The 19,735-nt window shown below is 47.4% G+C and overlaps 1 protein-coding gene across 2 annotated transcripts in view; it reads right to left on the bottom strand.

Annotated features, from left to right (window-relative positions):
* Positions 1-19,735, bottom strand: part of Mam (uncharacterized) — a 182,149-nt gene that overhangs the window by 76,048 nt on the left and 86,366 nt on the right. Inside the window, exon 1 of one of the 2 annotated variants that reach the window (XM_071782320.1) lies at positions 1,273-5,554. The exons of the other annotated variant lie outside the window; for it this stretch is intronic. Within the exon in view, the coding sequence (XP_071638421.1) occupies positions 1,273-1,278 (6 nt within the window). The 5' untranslated portion in view covers positions 1,279-5,554. Of the gene's footprint in view, positions 1-1,272; positions 5,555-19,735 lie in introns of those variants that run through there. 2 annotated transcript variants of the gene reach the window in all.

Raw genomic sequence — 19,735 nt, 5'->3', positions numbered from 1 at the left:
AGCTCGAGTCTCGCGCGCGCTACGAGGAAAATCCGAGTCCGCCGCGCCGCGCGATGCGCTTTCGCCACATCATTCGTTTCAACCTCTCCGTACGACATTATCGAATTTATTATGATACCACCGTGTATTCAAACACCGGCTTACGCGCGATCCAACTCGGCTTTGGTTGGTATAGATCGTGACCGTTGATTTTCGATATCGCGAGGATGGTTCGAGTGGTACGAGTCGAGTCGTATCTTTCTCTAATCCTCCATGTGGCGAATTGCAGATAAGACGCGACGAGTTTTACGCGTGTTATGTTGCAGAATAAAAAATGGATTGATTTTTAGCTGATATATTCGCGAGAGAATTTTGATTGTCGAGAAGAAATGTAGAGAAAACATCGAGAAACATTCATTTGCACTCCCCCCCGAGTAATCCCGCTAAACGGAGAGCGACAGAAATAAAGCCTGCGTTTATAGTAACCGCGGGTGAATGGAATTGAAAGGGTGAATCACTTCCGCTCGCTTCAACCTACTCCGCCGCCAACTCTCGATCGCCTCGAGGAAACGGTTGATCTTACACTCAATCGTCGCGCTTTCTCCGACTCGACGAATTTTCCAATTTAATCCAATTCGCCCGCCGATATTCGCACTCGTCCGCTATTATGAATCGATTACAGAAGTGAGACAATAAAAGCGATCGGGCGCGACGACGCGTAAATGAAAATCCTCGAGTGTTACGACGCGAAATTTCCAAGTCCTGGCGATGAATAAATATTCGTCTCATCCTCTCTCTTTCTCTCTCTCTCTCTATTGCTATTCAGCATGAGGGAGTAACGTGCGGTGTTGCAATGCAAAACTTACGGTACGGATGCACCTGTGTTATGCTTCGAGACACATGAGGCGCGATTTCAATACAAACAGCGGGGGCCTGTACGGTGCGTAATACAGTTACGACGGTCAGTAGTTTCCGGTTTCTTTGTACCTCCGAAAGGAAGAGACAGACAAGAAACGGACGCCGTGAGCGCGAAATATCGCGAAACCCTCAAAAGTCCTTCTTCTCTAACTACAAGTTTACCGTCAAACACGCCCGTCTGATTCTCGAGTCAAAACATGATTTTCGCGTTGAACTAATTGATGTTGAAATAAAGCAGCTGCAATCATTAAATCGCGCGATGACAATAGCGAGCGTTTGATTCGAGGCTTTCGCCTTTTTACATTGCAAATAAAATTGTGAATTTTTTTATATTATAGATAAAATTAACTATTGCAAAAAAAATGGTAAACGTACCATCATTCCAGGCAGTCTAATGTCGCAGAAACGACGTGATTGAAAGAAGATTTCTTTTCACAGAGAGGCCACCCGGGCCTGAGGCCCTGGCAGAGGGGGGCCCACCATGCCCCTCCAGTTCCTTCGTTCTGTTGTGTCGTTATATCAATGCGACGGATTTCGCCTTCGACACGCTCGTCGATACACTTTTTTTCGTCACGATTGGAAATTTCAACGAAACTTGAATGTCATCTTTCCTTTGCTCGTGCAACGATACGCGTCACTGTTTCTGCTCCGGTCCCTCGTTGATTTTTGGCGCGTAGCACTAATTAACGTTTGCGAATGTTCGGTAACTGTCGCGAATAATAATAATAATTAAATTCAACGTCGTTCGATCATTCGCGGAGAAGACGTACGTCCACGCGAACAATATATTTGTTCGATTGTACCGTTATCCCGATGGAATCGAATTACGACTAAACGCCACTCGACTGCGAAAAAGCGCGACAAGCTGCAGTACCGGAGAGTCTTCACTTAATTTGTTCGTGCTCTCGCTAGCGCTAAATGTCACTCAATCCTTTCGTCCACGCTTCCGGAACAGCGTGCGCAGCGTCGATTTCCTCCTATCGATCGTTCGTGAAATGTAATGCCCATCTTAACAATTTGACTAGCTATCATCGTCGACGCGCACTAACATATATCGACACGTCGTTTTTCATGCGTGCGCGCGTCTCAGACGTGGTTTGAGAAATCTTTTTCGTCTCTCGGCCTTATCGCTTCCTCACTCGAGTTACCGATCCTCTTTCACCGAGAGAGCGTGACACTTCTTTCGACCGTAGCCTTGCACGCCGCGTATCGCCCGCTAGCGACTGCCTGACCTCTGAACTCGCCAAGTTCTCTGACACAGCCGGCGACGTCTAACCGACACCGACGAGATGCGTATCAACGATAACCGATCCCGACCGTGAAAAACAATCGAGGCGGCGCGATCGTGTATGCGATGTGTATCTCACGGCGTTTCTGTATAAATTTTTCGGAAACGTTTTACCAGCCTTTCGCCCAGAAATTCACACTCTCCGCAAAAACAATAGTCGCGGCAAGCACTTTCTATACAGTTTTCGTATTCTCCACAGTCTTTTCAATTTTCGTACTTTTTTAGTTTCTTTTTTCAAGCAGTTAAAAAATGCCTCGTCGAGAAGGCACGCGCGTTCTCGTTATTGACGGCTCGCGCCTATCGCCTCGCATCGCAGGTCTCGGGCATGACGTGGTTTCGTTCCAGAAAATGATCCGGCACCGTAGTGGTCTCTCCCCGACTCGACGAGCGTGGGAACGGATATGGGCGTGCGAAGAAAATCGCAACGGAGGCGGCGGCGGCGGCGGCGGCGGCGGAGGTGGAGGCGTCGTCGTCGGCGGCAAACGTGCGCTTCGATTTTCCCTCGTAAATCGTCAACAGGTGGTTTTCCGAACGACGACGCACGGAATGCACGCGGCGCGGATTCCCGGGGTCCAACGGGACGCGGCTGTGTGGTCCCCCTCGCTCGCGACGATCGTTGTCGGCGAGTGGGCGAGCGATCGGGTCGCGCGGCGAGACGCGACTCGCGGTGAACACGGCGACTCCGGCGAGAACAGCTGATCGTTCGCGCGACGACTCCAACTCCTCTCGGCGGGGCGGCAGGAGACTAAAAGCGGCGCGTATCGCCGCGCGCGATATCACGATCGTATAGCTGACTGATCGCGCGCGCTCTCGTACGCCTCGTAGAGTGTCCTCTCGACCTCCCCTCACCGACGAGCCGAGCAGAACCGTCCCGTCGTCGCGATTCCAGTCACCGCTTGCTGAAACTCGCACCGCGCGCGAAACGCCGGACTGTTATATCAGGCCTCACTCTTCTTGCACGCCTGCCCACCCCTTCCTCCGCCGCGTCGGTGTTTTGTTCGTTCGTTCGTTCGTCGGTGTTCCGATCCGGTGTTCGCGCGCCTCCTGCCTAACTACTCTCTCGCGAGACTATTTTCGTGCCCGCGATGGCAGAAACGACACGTTTAAGCACGCGTCGCTTCCCACTCTATCGCTCTTTTCCGTTTCCTGCCGTCTTCTTACGCGTCTTCTTGCTCTCTCCCTCTCGGCCTCTCTCGTTCGGCTTCTCCTCGTGGCCCTCCGTCGCGCGCCCTCCGTTGCCGGTACAACGTGTTTTCGTTGTTATCGTCTTCGTCGCCGTCGTCGTCGTCCTCCCCGTTGCTCCGTTGCTCGCTCGGTTTACAGTACAGGGATCGCGCGTGCCTCCCCCCACGCAATGGACGCGCAGCAGAAGGAGGATGAGATGGAGGAGGGCGACCGGGTTCTTTCATACGCAAACATCGGCTGACGACTCTCGTCGTGCGGCGTCTCGGCCATCCGACGCCCACGAGCGAGCAGGTAGTCGCTGCGCCCCTTTAAACGAAACGACGAACGGTACGTGGGGGCCACTAGGATCGGCCGTACGTTTAATTTGCTGAGGAAGGCACTCACGCACTCGTCCACTCGCGGCACATGGCGCGAAAGCCGACTGAAGAGAGGGACTGAAATAACGTTGTCGTTTACGGCTACCGGCGGTGCACGTGTAAGACCGCAACAAGGAAAAGCTCACGCAGAAAGAGAGGGAAAAGTGTCCGTTTGCCGACACGTACGTTTAACAGATCGACAGGAAGAGGACTTGGCGAATATTCGAAAAATTAAACGCGCTGATGAAGAGGAAAGCGAAGAGGAAAAGAGTGCAAGGACGTTGGTTGTTCGCCTTGTCGAAGACCGCGAGCGATTGACTCCCGCGCGTCCCGGTCTCTTCGTAGCCACGGCACGCGTGAGAGAGGAACACGGGAGGGGATTCCTACAGGAGAGGGGGAGGAGAAGCGGCGACGGCTGCCACGGTAGGGCCAGGAGGGCACACGAAAAAGGGAGAGAAGAGAAGATAGGACAGAGTTGGGGGTGGACGTGGAAAACGAGAGATAGAAAGAGAGAGAGAGGGGGAGGGAGGGAGGAGGGGTGCAGGGGCAACGTGAGTGACGACGAGGGTGGCAGAGGGAGGAGGCGGTGAGTATGGCGCGTGCCACTACACGCTAGCAGGTGGAGTGCGCGTGCCCAGAAATCTCTATTTCTCCCCCTTCGCGTTTCCGTTCTCTTTCCTCGATTCGCCGCCAACTCTTTTCTTCCCTCTTTTTTCCGTCTTCGTTCAGTCGCTCGTCCGCTGCGCGTTTCACGGATTTTCCGTGTTTCAGAAAGTGCCCTCGTCCTCTTCTCCCTTAGACGTTGTTTTTCTTTGTTCTTTTTTCTTTTACTACGTTCTCAGAAGGACAATTCGCGATGGTATCGCATTCTCATTCTCAAAATTTCACTTTTTTATTCAGGTATTCTTAACCGATGACTTTAGCGTCGCGCAGATATCGTTTCGGAGTTTCCCGCGCGCGTCACGCGACTACAACGACGCGCCGCCTCGACCACGACGTGCCGGCATGATAATACGAAATCGATTCGCTCGATTGAAAGATCCCTGCATTCATAATGTTTACGCTGCACGGTCAGGTTATTCTCGTAGCCCGATAAGAGTTGCTAACGAAAGTCTCTCGGTAATGATAAGCGGCGTTGGCCAAGTTATCGCGACAAGTTTACGGCAAACGTCATGACATGTCCACGAATCCTACCGCGTCGAAAACTCACTTTTATTCGTGTTCGCGTCGAGCATTTAAAAAAAGTGACACTTTGCGAAATTCGTTAAAAATTGTATATTCCACGTATTTCAGATTCGATTTCAGATCTTATGGAGGGTGCATGCCGCGCGATATTGAAAATTTCGAGGGAGCTCCAGTTGGATTTGTCGTGACGATTCCCCCATTATCAGATCACTGAATTAATATGACATTTCAACATGTTGTATCGTTCATGAAAACCCACTAAATCGGTAAATCAGTCAAAATCGACGCACTGCTGTCAGGCGAGCTTTCATAAATTTCGTTTCTTCGTAAAAGTGTTTCTTTTACGCGTGCACGCATCAGTCTCGATCTCGCCAAAAGCGAAATAATGCGCGAGGGGACTCGTCGAACTCCGAAGTATCGAGTCACATCTCGCGACGAGTCTTTCGCCGCGAGGCCGAGGACGCCCCCTCCCCGCCCGTGTCGTTACGTCGCGCAGGACGAGCTGTCACCGCTGCGCACGTGGTTCGCCAGGAGACGCGGAGCGACGACACATCCCCCCGATATGGAGAACCTGACGCTCCGAGAAGTCGCCAGCCACTGACTACGTGCGCCGTGCGCCGCGACCGCTCTGGGCTCTGGGCGGCCTGGCGCTCTCCTCTCGCGGGGAGGCACGCGCGGCGGCGACGACAGCGACGGCGTCGGCTACGTTCGGCCGGACTCGACACCGCTCGTCGTCCTCCTCGGGCCGACTCGAGGCACTTGGCCGGCGCAACCGCGACTCCGCCGCCGCGCCTGACTCGCTCCGATCTGCACCCGAGGCCGCTCCGCTCTGCTCCGCTCTGCTCTGCTCCGCGCCGCACCGCGCCGCGCCGCACCGCGCCGCGCCGCGCCACGCCGCCGGCCGTCTGCCCGATGCCACCCGACTCCGCGACTTCTAGAACGAACCTTAGCTCCTTCTCTCTCCACCCCGGGACCCACCTCCCCGCTCCAACCACCGTGGGTGTACCGTAATTGCGTACGACCGGTGTATATCGCACTGATAGTACACGCTGCGAAACAGTCGGTGTACCAGGAACGCTATTTTAATCGCTTAAATTATCGTTACGAACGTTCCTAACATTCCTTGGGAGTGTTTCTAATTGCGACGATATTTGCGCGATGCCAGAGTGAGATTTTGATAGGCAACGAAACAAATTCGCTGACGTGTAACACATCGTCCTTCAAATCATTCAAGCTTGAACAACCGTGAACACGTTATTAATTTTCTGATTCCTGAAGTCATTTTTCGACTCTTTTCATTATATTTTCTTTTTTGATTATATCACATTAAAATAATGTTTAATAAAAAAAAACAATGATTGATTCTAGGATCAGTCGCATAGTCACAATTATTTCGAAAAAGAAAACAAAGACCTGCTTGATCGACGTTAACACAATATCATCTTTAAGAAGTCTTTAAACCACATTGCCAAGCTAAGAAAAGAGAAAGAAAGAAAGAAAAAGGAAAAGTGTAACGACGCGCGCGGGAAGCGACGTAGTCGCAAGAGCGACTTAAAGGCGGTCCTCCCGTGCAGCTGGCCGCGCCGGAGTCTTTACACAGGCGCATTCGCACGACACGTCCGCGTCGCCCGTACACATCCAACCTCCTCCACTTCGACCGTTGCGTCATCACGGCTTCGCGGTGCGCGCCGGGATTCAACAGCGCGGGGGGGATCGCGCGGAAGCGGGTGGCGCGGGCGCGGACGCGCGCGCCAGCGCGAGCGGCCGAGTGCGCGGCGACGGACGCATCTGTACCGCTCTGCTTACACTTACTACAAATCCATCCCAGTGGCGCTCATCCGATCGCTCCGCTCGCACGGTGCACGGCGTGCGATCGAGCGGCGACGTGACGCGACGCAAGTGCAGCGCGTCGACGTGTGCACGACGCATCGTCACGCCAGCTTGCCAGTGAATTAGCCAGTGGCTCTCGCTCGGGAAATCCCCGCGATCATGCGTACACGAGATGAGAATGTTATCTGAAAATTTTGTAAAGTATACAGAGGGATTGTCCTATTCGGAGATCACTGATGAAAAATTCCTGGATGCCCACCGCCGCCCGTTACGTGCACGTGTATGAATGCGCGTTCGAGAAAAAACTTTTAATCGCGCAAATGCGCCGCGATTAGCCGCGATACGCGCAATTACGACTGCCGCGTATTATGCTAACAACGATTGACAGGGTACTGATTATTTGTCGATGGATAATTAGACAACGAGATGTACCGCGGGAAGCGAGACGCTGAGTGACGGGCGAGTAATTGCGATGCGGATATTACTCGCGATTACGAGCGCTGTCCATGAGCACACTCCGTAAATGAGAAGTAAAATTGGTAGATGGACGCAGGAACGCGACGATAATACCGAGGCGGCGGAGAACGAGGCTTTTAATTAAAAGTCTAACGCGGCGCCATGAAGGCGATCTTTCGCGGCAAACGATGCCACCTACGCCGTTGACCATTCCCTCCTATTTATCCCAGCATTGCGACAATTCGAATTTCTCTCGAGCAACAAACTTCTATATTTTTAATTTAGAAGGAAATGTCATTTACAGTCCGAGCTGGATCTTGGTAGACTAATAATAATAGGTACTATGGAATTTTGTATGCTTTTTCTAAACTCAGTAAACTGTGCGCCGATTTTTTATCGGTTTTTAAAACACGGTTGAAACCATAAAATTCCTCCTACTTAAATCGATGATCGATTTAATTTTGATGCTATATAATATAAGCATCTTATTTTAACTACTGTCAAGAACTTATTACGAAAAATATCAGCTCACCCAGGGTTCGAACCTGGAACCTACCTCAATTCGTGAGTGGTGTCTAGTTTACTAGGTTGGACATTTGTGTACTTGAAAATACACAGAAATATTATTAGTCTGCCAAGATCCAGCTTCTAAATTAATTGTACATCAACGGTCCTGTTTCTTTTGATATTCTGTATTTTTATCCCTCATTCAACATATTTACGAGCCAGCGTCTAGTTTAGTTTTCAAAATCGTCGAATAGCGGCAGTTTTTATCCGCGTTTGATAAAAAAAAAGCTTGTAGTACTTCAAATTTTCCCGGAATCACATCACTTTCGGAACAGGCGAACTGATGCATTTCCATGTGCATGTGCAATTGTCTAACTCCGTTGTCGAACCAACGCGGTACGAGCACCGAAAATCATATTCAACATATTTATGAACAGAGAACGGTCGTATGTGTCGACAACGACGTAATGCAATCTCCGTTAACGTAAGATGATCTCCCGAGATAAGAAATGACATCGCATCGGTTTTCGTTGAATCTCGAGGCGCGCAATCTCTCAAGAAAGAGAGAGAGAGAGAGAGAGAGAGAGAGAGAGAGAGAGAGAGAGAGAGAGAGACAGAGAGAGAGAGAGAGAGGGAAAGAGCGGAGTCCTCGCCGAGTCGTCTGTATCGAGACGAAAACGACGATTATCTCCGTTACTACACACTACACACATCGGCTGAGTTTCTTCCTCGAAGCGTTTCGCGCGACGCTGTCGCGCGTACGTGCCGAACAGCGGCCGCGAAGTAAACGAGCCGTGGAGGTATACGATCGAAGGTCGATTGTAAACATTTATGACGACGCCGCGGCTCCGGCTATCGACGTTTACGTTACAGATATACGAGCCGCGAACGGCTGAAGGCCAACTGTAAAAATACGAGCCGATTCGCGGCCGTAATAAAGACAAGTAAAAAAATGCACGCCTTCGGACTCGAGTTCAAAAAATAATGTGGCGAATGGGAGGTGAGCACGTCTCTTTTCGTTGAGAAAGCGCAGAAAAGATGAGCGTTCAGTAGAAATTACGCGAGGTAACATTGAGAACGACTATACCACAAGTATATCTTGTGTTGATAAAACTCGACAATTACGCGCGATCGAGTAACTCAAAACTCTTGATCTCTGTGTCGCGAACTAAAAATGCGGAAACTCGTTTTCAGCTTTTCATGTAATTTATATATGATAAAGTGCCATCGCGCCGTGCGTTGCGATGAAATAGCAGCAGCAACGCGGCGCAGCAACGTTTACCTGTGTACGAGTTTGCGTACAGTAAAGTCAATGGAAACGTCAAAAACCTGATTGGATCACGTTCCTTCCTGTCCTGTCCAACGGCGAGCCCTCTCTCCGAAATCTGTCAGCGCGTTATCAAAAGTTCGGCTTGGATTTTTGCCTCGGTCGCCTACGGGATAAAACGTCCGCGGGATACAAATGTAATTTTCATAGCGAACCAAGCTCCGCGTTACTTCCGGTTAGCGTACGCTCCATCGAGCGTGTTTTCGCAGAAAGCCTTCTATCGGGGGAAACCAACGAGGTCCAGTCGAAAACAACAAACGAAAGGAAAGAGACGGAGAACCAGAGAGAGAATACTGGTCAAATTTATCTCTTCTTTTATGCCAGATATTCTTTGCCCTGCTTCCCACTTTTACTCGCACGATGCGTAGTAAAAAAGCACGTCGGGGGAAATGAAGAAGGGAGAAACAGGTCGCGGATAAGAGAAGAAATGATGGCGGTGGGTGGGTTGAGATCGATCCCGTCTCTCGCTGATTTGTGAGATCGCTTTTCACTCGTCCCGGTTTCCTCTCTACTCTCTACCTTCTTTTCGCCGATTTTTCCCACCCGTTTGCCCTCCCTGTTTGTCATCCCGCCGAGCTCTCTCGCTCTCAAACTTACTCTGCATCGCGAACGCAATCGTGATTCTGTGAACGATAGATCGAGCAATCTAACCGAAATTTTTCACTGTCGTTAAAGTTGAATAACGTAAAAAAATTCGTCTAAATAATAATGCATCTGAATAATTAAACTTTAATTGTTTAAGGAAGTGTAACATAACTGATTTAATAACTTCTAATTCATCTAATGTACAATTTGACCAATCATAATCTCAGCGATTGATAAAGCATCTAAAAAACACTTGAAAAAAATGCACCATATTGTTATATGTATAAGTCGTTCATAAAAAATTGATATATGCATAATGGTGACTAACAATAAGTAAATGTGTCGAAAAAGCCGTAACGCCACATAACCGCGTAAAAAAAACTGGGTATCGAAGGAAAATGACGATGATGGAGGTGTTGATCTCTCACAGCTGATCTCGTCAGCGTTCACCCTCTGAATAGGCGAAAGTGCAGCGGCGCTTGGGCCTTGCCAATGTTTCAATCTGACGACTGATATTACCGCGAATTGATGATGTATTCGTCACTTCGATCATTTCAATTCCAAAAACATCCAGAATTTCACGTCGACTATATAAATTTTGCGAGAATTTTCGAGGTGAAATGTTAAATAACGGAAATAATTTGATATTATCTAGTATTGTATTAGGGATCATTATTTATACGTATATTTATAATGTATTTAATACTTTAATATTATGTACATAATATTTTAATTCTTATCTTAGCATTAAGAGAAGCACAGTTTTCATATCAGAAAAATAAAAAATGGTGATCTTTAGCCCCGCGTATGACTAATACATGTTATACATATGTACGCTTTGTATTTATTTTATGTCATAAAGTTATTTTACATGTTCGTTTAACTTAAAATACGAACTATCTCGAATTAATTATCTCGAAGAAATATCATTTATGTTACGCGGGGACCATCGTGATAGGTCGCTGCGACGCGAGCGTCATGTGTGACGTTTAAGAAACTACGAGTTAAGTCGTTACGGCGCCTCATGTAATTTAATCGCAGGAAACAATTCCAATTTTGCATGCATAACGTCGCATATTGCGCACGACAGATCGTAACGCGCACATCCGAGAACGTCAGCGAGCCCGCGTTACGTTATACGTGCCTGCGAAGAATAATCTTTCGGTATTGCCATCTTTAAAACATCGGCTCGATAAAACATGGCAAATGATCTATATTTATCACTGCCAGGTTACCTATGTACACTTTTACGTGACACGTGTTCGCCTATAAATAGGCTACATTATCTGAGATCGCTGGAAAAGAACGATCTCCGACTACTTATAATTACAATCATCTTTCCATATATGTATATTTGGTATTCTAGTATTACGCGAAAAAAATTAAGTATATTTATATAACAGGCAATCGGAAGGATACCATTGTTAAAACTTTCTGCCATCGATTAAGGACATCAGATACATCTATACGGATGCGAGATCACAAGAGAAGAATTTTGAATGAGACAGCCGGAGCATGATCACATTGCATGAACGTGTTCAACGTTTCTGCCTCATCTCACTACCTCTCGTCGTAAGCGTTACTCTCTGATTTATCTCGAGGTGTACGCGTCGTAATCGCGCGATTTCAGCGAAACCTGCCGTCAGCGAATTCCTCCGGCAAACAAAGAGTCGCGTCGGTGACTAGAGAAGGACAGAGCGCGCGAGAAAGAAGGTCGCGAGGAAACGAGTCGAAAATAAAAAGGTATGTCTCTGCGCGATGTAAAACGAACGAATTCTCTCGATCCGTTATTGTTTTACTTTAGCTTTTATATTATGAAAATTAAATGCATAATGACAATAAAACGATAATAAAGTACGCGAAAATGAGAATAAAACAAATAGAAAAAAAATTGAAAATTATAGGATATGCATTTTTTATCTACAACAGAGATGATATCAATTTATGTATATATAAATGTGTATGTGTGTGCGCATGCATCGTACGAAATAATTAGAGAATGAAAAAAAAACTCATAAATTTAATATCACAAGTTCATTCTCGAAATTAATTCGCGCTGGCCTTTGTCACAACGCAGGCCTTAATTCGACGTTTAATTAGCGCTATACTTAGCGTTGGAAATTAATATGTTACTAGGCTAACCACACTCTGGAGGGACAAATGCTAATGAGAGCCGCTGCTCAGGAATGGCTACTACCTACTTGTTTTCATTTAGACACTTACGAGCGTATGTGAACGACGAACTGTTTATATTACTGCGACGCTAGAGACTCTTGCTATCGGCAAGAGTCTACGTAACCGGATCACGCAGTCGTCATCAACTAACTCGTTCCGGTTCTCGGTAAAGCGATATACCAAGAAGATCGCGATTCGAAAGCTATCGGCGTTATAACTCCACAAAAATATGCACGAACTAATTTAATTTCTTACTTACATTTGCGTTACTTACAGATTGCAGACTGACAGACAGATAACGTGCATGATTTATCCAATCGTGACTTACCTGAAACAAAAATTAAAATGCTATATTTAATAATATGAAGAAACATATTCATCCAGTTAACGTAATATACATGGTTTATAATTTGATTAAAGATATCTTTATTTCATTCTGAATTTATATAAATGAATAAAATAAATAACGTCAGATTATTAGCGGCGAAAATTTGATTGATGTATTCCGTGTATTAAATATTCTATATACTTGCACGTAATATACACACCAAATTACAATCTCAGCGCGATACGCAAGTCGGGCGTACGCGTGTCACAAACCACTGCGCGCTGTTTTCCTAGTATGTCACGGCAATAATCCACGAAACGATTTCGCTCGTCATTGTCTCCCGTGCGGCTTATTATCTAGCGGCGCATTATCATTCGCGATAATGCCCGTGCGATTTTTACGTCAAGTAGCATCTGGTAATAACATTTTTTTTAACGACCGGAGAGTCCGCTATGTTATCAGTTAAAATCTCGTGAAAAATATAGTAGCCCGTTATATTTCCGTTACGTTATTGCAGGTGACATAGTTTACAACGACGTAAACGATGATGTCACGTATCGCCTTTACAATAGATTCTTTCTCCCCTGCGAACGCGATTGTTCGCGCGTAATTAAAAGGAAATTCGATGTTCGTCGCCGGTTCGGCATACGTCGCTGCTTTTGATCTGACGAAGCATTTAATTATAGCTAATTATTGATCCCACATCTTGCTATTCGAGAGAACGCTGACGGCGTTCTGGGAGTACAGAGCGATAAGCCGGCGTTACGCTAGGAATGTATAACGATCGATATGCTCTCGCCGGTGCTGTCGCAGCTCGAAGTTCGAGATACATCGAAGAACGAAGAGGAGAGCGCGCGACTGTGAATCATTGCCTCGAGTGGCTAAAAGTAGGGAGCCGTTAAGAAGGCGAAGGAAGACGAAGAGGAGAAAGAAACCGCGACAGGGGCGAAGACGTGGCCGGTAGTGGTCGCGAGAGAGACGGAGGAGGATAAGAGGTTCGGGGACGAGCAACAGTGTTTACCCTTGACGGTCGGCGAACGCCATCCGTGATCCCAGAAACCAGACCGTGATTATATCTCGCTCTCTCGATCCCTTTTTCCTTCCGTCGCGTTGACGCGTCCCCCTCCGCGCTTATCGCTCTCGTTCTCTCTCCCTTTCCGAAGTACGATAAGTCGCTTTTCTCTTTTTTAAAGCAGGAACGCCGAGCGTACGTGCCTTCGTTGCGCGTAGAGATCGCTCTCGTTTTACGAGTCCAAATGAGAAAAATGTTCTTATGAAGGGCCAACTCGGCGCATTCCGGAACTACTCATGGAGCATGTACATATATCTTCTCACGCCGGTAAAACAAAGTTCGACAAAGACATTCTGTTAAACTCATTCCGTCATCCTCTGGATGCGATAATTCAAAGGAACGTTGGTAAATTGCGTCGAACGTAATTCGTATTTGCACCCCGCTGGGCACAATCGTCTGGCATTTGCGATGGGCTCGAAATTTTGTTTCACAGAGAGATACCGAAACATTTTAAACTGGGGATCTGTCGAAAAGCGATCGGGCCGCCATGGGAGGTCGGAATCGAATTATCCCGCGGAACGGAATCGAAATGCCGCGAGGTACCGCGAGAGATCGAATCGGTATCTCCACCCGGACGGCGGCGGTGGAAGATCTTCTCGGATAGCCCGGAGGCCGGTTCGATTTATCGGCGAAGGGATGAATCCGGGTGCAGGGGCGCGTAAACGAGCGGGGCGGGTGACGCTTGCATAAAGCGGTGGAAAATTCGGGTTGAAACCTGTGAAAGCGGGGAAAGAAGATCAATAAAGTGGTGTACCATACTGTCGGTGCCGCCAGTGTGTCGTTGTAGTAGCGGGTGGCTCTCGCTGGTGTGTATTATTAAGCGAAGAGGTGTGGAGCTGGAGAAAGAGAGAGGGGGGGGGGGGTGAGGAGGGAGGAAGGGAGAAAGATAGGCGAGAGAGATGAGAGGAAAGCGGAGAGGCGGAAAAGAGACGGAGCGAATGTTGTGGAGAAAGGGAAAGAGAGAGAGAGAGAGAGAGAGAGAGAGAGAGAGAGAGAGAGAGAGAGAGAGAGAGAGAGAGAGAGAGAGAGAGAGAGAGAGAGAGAGAGAGAGAGCGAGAGAGAGAGAGAGAGAGAGACAGAGGGAGAGAAAGGTCGGTGACTGGAAAAAAAAAAGGAAAAAAAATACGCGAAAGAGCGAGGGCGTGACGATACGGAGCGAGGTGGAGAGACAAAGAGGGCGACGGAAAATGTGGAACAGACGTAATAAAAACTTACGGCAAAAACGAGAGACGGAGAGGATGAGAGAGTGAGAGAGAGGATATTACTAGGGTGATAGTCGTGTAATCTACCGATATCAACCGCTGCAGGGATTCGGCAGAAGCAAGCTCGACGTGGTCTTGAACATATAATTCGTATATTCCATCTCTAGATTGAAATCTGATATTCGAGCGAGATGTTTGACCTGCTTGTCAAAATGTTTTATCTAAACCACGCTGAAAGGACGCGATACGTACATCATACGGGATATTCTGCGCAAAAAGGAGCAAAGTATTTTAAAAGAGACAGGAGGAGAAAGGGGGGAGAGAAAATGAAGAGGGAGAACACACAGGGGCTTTTTCCCGCGATCATTTCCAATCAAGTGCACAATTATAAATTTCGATCTCCGGGCTTGATTTCTGCACCATAGTCCGAATAGTAAGCGTTTCTCTTACGAAAAATAATATCGCGTCGGTGCAATCGGGCCGGAAGATAACGACATCGGACGGCACGCTGACGTCGATCGCTGTGTACGGTCTACTTAGCAATGCACTTTTCTGCATGGTTTGCACGCAAAATCGGCGCAGCAAAACGAGGCAGATTAGAGAAATTTGTTCTACATAATTATATCCGCCGAAACGCGCGGCTCGCGGGAACGCAACATCCCCGATTTCACACCTTTTTGTTCGATCTTCGATAACCGCTGAGCGCAAATCTGGCGAATATACAATGACTTCGAGCGCGTTTAATTTTCAGGACGTCGCGGACAAGCGGAGTACGAGGGAGCGACTGAGCACCACTGGCCGCCGAGGTGCTGCGTTTCCCCTTTATGCAGCCAATGGCGTAACCGCTTGCGGTATCAACCTAGCGGCAGAATCGACAACGTCTATTAAGAACGTAAATCTTGTCGCTTTTAGTGCGCCATGAAAGGCACGGACTGCGTCTACACGTCGTTGCGCAGATTTACGCCATCTCGTCGTCACGCCATTACGACGTAAAATGATCTCCCGCCGTAAATATTTAGGCAGGGCGAATCAGTCTCAAATTCAAGACTGATTTGCGTGCAAAAAATTGTGATGGACGCGCGATTATACGAGCGAATAATTTCCACGTCAAGTTTTGAAATTCCGCGTGTTATCGCCGATCACTATCCGTCAAGCCGATTTTCCCGCGAGCGCCAACCACCCTTGACGATCTGCCGTGACGTACTCAACGCCCAATACTCTACAACCCTTTGTCAACCTCTTGCGCGCGCGAGGTTTCGTTTCTTGCTGGTAGGGGAGAAGAATGGGGAATATGTTTCACGCAGAAAAGCTATCGTGCGCGCTGCCGGCGTCAGAGTTTTTTTCCTTCGCAGGAAATCCATAAGTACCGGGCACTCCCCGGCGGGATGTTTTTCTAATTTGTTTAATAACTGTGACTAATTTAGTTCATTTTTATTCAAGGTCTTTTAAGCCGGATCTATATTTTTAACTGCACAAAGTATTGATTAGGAAACATTATAATTTAGGAAAGTCTAGTCTAGTTAAAATTAAAATTTCTGTTTCCTTTTTAGTTTCGTTTCGATGTGAGTAAAGTGTGAAGAAGATGACCGCACACTTCTAAATTAGACTGTGGTGTCGAGGCGACTGCGTTCTCTGCAAATTAGTCGCCTTTCATTTGCGCGCAAATTTCATAGCGATCGTATAACGCCGATTAATACTTTCTTTCCTACTTTCCTTGCCGCGAGCATCTAGCGATATATTCAGTCATCCGAGAGTTCGCCAACGGTTTTACGAACTTGCATTTCCGTTATTTCAACTTACTACTGCGCTACGTAAAAATGCATAAGCACACAGAGCGACAGTTCCACAGTTCTAAAATGGTAATCATAAGAAATATCTAGCTATAATTATTTAATAAAATATGGAATATCTGAAAAAATTATCGTTCAATATAATATTCTTAAGTATATTTACGACATTGATCGAGGCATTATTAATTATTTTCTTATAACAAAGTTATTACAAGAATATTTTGATACATTGTCCTAAAAATTAAAATAATATTATGATCAAAAAGGGTAGTTTTTTCAACATATAACGCCTATGATTTAGATTGATTTAGATATTCAATCGAAATCGACAGTGTCAAGGGTCAAGATGTAGTCGACGCAAGCTTCTTAGCGCACATACTTTCACGTTGAACGAAAACAGTATTCCCGAAAATGTTCCATTGCCCCGAAGTTAAACTAGGACATCGCACGGCATCCACTCCCTCCAACTCCCTTGGGTAGCATCGGCGCGCATCTTCGTTCGTTCGTTAATCCCAGAACGTCGCGACTACTTTACAGGAACTTACCCTCCTGCCTGGTGGTGTAGCGTCCTTCTTTCGTACCCTCGCGCGCTGCTTGTCGGTGGTGGCGCGGGTGGTATGGTGGGTGGGTGGTGGTGGAGGCGGATGGAAAAGAGGTACCACCATGTTATGCAGCCCCACCACCGACTCCGTCCTGACCAACCGGCTGTTTACTGTTTGGCCTCCCGGGATATCGATCCCAGTGGCGTAAGAACCCGCAACCCAGAGCCACCCGTCCCAGAGAGTGAGAGAGTATGAGAGAGACGGAGAGAGAGAAGGCAGAGGCAAAGGCAAAAGCAAGAGGAAGAGAGAGAGATCGGCACGCCGGTGGGTTTCGGCCGCGGGCGGTTGGCAACCGACTCTAGTGTTGATACAGCACGATTCCGACACCGCCTCCGTACCCTCGGACTCGGCCCGGCACTCAGGTAAATTGACTTCGACTGAGTAGCACCCGTCTTTAATTGAAGATATGCTTCGGCACGGGCGAAGCAGCGCAGTGAAAATCGCGACGAGAATCGAATCCGGGAAGCTACGAGATAACGAGTCATTTATCTTGGCTAGGTATACACGGCTAAAGTCGATCCTCATCGGACAAGGCATTAATAGTCTTCGTGTCATGAAAATTGTCCGTCGTTCAATTTCAAAGCGAATTTTATTTTAATCAAATTTAAACGTCGCGATTTTATTTATTAAAATATAGGACGTTACGCGAATTGTGAAAAATAACAATATTTTCATGCATCCTTAATGAGATTTAAATTTTCATAGGAAATACTATTACACCTGTCCCCGCCTATCAAAATTTTCCAGGAATATGCGTGGGTTCACGACATTATATAGCACAGTCATTAATCGCTCTCCGTTCAGAACGAGAAAGAAGATCTCTCCACAGCCATTTTATACCGAGACGATCGGAGCGGAGTGGAGTGGATCGTGTTCGAAACGGAACCGGCAGCGGCCATTGTTGTGCCAAGAGGGTTGAAGAATGAATCTTGCCACGAATGGATTTCGGGTGGGATTATGCCGTCCCACTTTCGATTCCATTCGATGGTAGAATTTATCGAGCCGCCAACTTGGACGGCTTCCCCCCGCTCGGAGTAATCTCCGGTTGCGTAAATCGCGCGCAATATCAACAATGCGAATTCAAAAGTAATTTTCATCCCGACTAATCATTCCGAGATACTGTCCTCTGCCACCTAATATTGCCCTCTTTTGTCTACTTCAATACATAGCCGCTTGTTCTGAAAAAAATACGCTTATCAAAATATAAAATGTATTTTTTGAATAACTAAAGATTCCTGTGAATACTCGATTAATCGAGAATTTATTTCTCACTGTTACGATCGCCCTAAGACACGAGCGTGAAAGAAAATGTTTCATGCAAAAAAGTCGAGTAGCTTCAGAAATTCGCGACTCGCTGAAACGCATAATTCGTCTACATACATCTGGTAGCAGCTCGCATATGACGATGCACACGCCGTGGGCACACGTGTCCCGCGGCATGTTAAACACGCGCTATCGCGGATTCAATCTTTTCGACCCTCGATTCGTACCGATCGTGCCATCAACTTGTCCGATATCCGAATCGATTATTTATCTTACGTGGAAAATACGCGTCGATGAATAAACTATTTATCCGGAGCATAAATTAATCTTGAAATTCGTGCGTTTTTATACGCTGTGAATAATTGTTGTACACAAAATTTGGTAAATCATCTCGTTTCCCTTTTAGCAAAAACTTTCTTGATTATAGCAAACGAGAGCAAAAAAACCTCTTTGCAAATTTAGCTTTGAGATTGCGAATAAATAAGCATACTTACTAGATTTTATCGGAATTTCGATTCGAGAGATAAAGTAGGGATTCTGATGAAATTTCTGCTAAAGAGAGATCGAATCGAGACTTATCCTGTTGAAAATACGGTGCCGGTCGGACATCCCGGTGCACTAATCGCGTTGGATTGCTACTCAACCGTTATCTGCGCCTCGGTGTCATCCACGAAGCGAGGAAGCAGGAGAAAGACGGAGGGAGAGAAGAAGTTTGCTAACGTTTGCAACGCACGAGAGAGCCGCGCGTGCGATCACGTGACGTTGCAGTGACTGCACCAGCGACCGCGAGATGCGCGAGCGCATTTATTATGCATGTACACCCGCATATATCACGGTGATACACATTAAAGCGACACGAACGTACATCTACGTGTACGCACACACGCACATACGCGCGCGCGCGCACACACGCGCCCACACGCGCACACACACACACACACGCACGCACGCACGCACGCACGCACGCACGCACGCACGCACGCACGCACGCACGCACACACACACACACACACGTTAATATCCCGCTGACTTCTCCCGACGACGCAGCCGTGTTTCGTAATAATAAGAAAGCGCGCGTGCATGATGACTCGTTTGTCGTACGCATAAACGCGAATACTGCGATCGAGCAATCGATATTTATTCTCCGAAAATATCTTGACATCATCTCCAGAATATGTGCTGTCGATAAATTGTACGTCATAAAATAGAGCAGAAAAATATATTGAAGAGATCGATGATTCGCTGATCCCAAAATCCAAATTAATTTTGAAATTGCTAAATGTGGAAATTAATTTGTCCCTCACTTTTGAAAAAATTGGAAGAGCTTAGCATTTACGCTTTAAATTAAATAGGCGGCATACTTGTACAGTGCAGGAGAGACGCGAGACGCGAGAACACCGAGATATCGAGGCGACAGGGAGTACAACAGAAAGGCGAAACGGAGGAACGGGTCGAGTTCGTTTTGAAATTTTTGCAACCGTTGCGAGAGAGGACTGCCTTGAGCAATCCCAGGCTCGGTTTTATTCGCCGGGAGTGCATCGGATGTACGAGCGCGGCGGCTTTCCCCGGGCTCGGCTGTCCATGCCGGCATTGCCGGCGCGGCGAGGCGAGCGCGCGTGATCCGCCTTGCACCTCGGACGCATCCGCGACGCAAACGATGCGGTTACTTTATGATCGATCCCTCCGC

This window comes from Temnothorax longispinosus, chromosome 6, assembly GCF_030848805.1.
Source record: "Temnothorax longispinosus isolate EJ_2023e chromosome 6, Tlon_JGU_v1, whole genome shotgun sequence".
Classification (NCBI taxonomy): Eukaryota; Metazoa; Arthropoda; class Insecta; order Hymenoptera; family Formicidae; genus Temnothorax; species Temnothorax longispinosus.
This window is presented reverse-complemented; position numbering and strand designations above follow the sequence as displayed.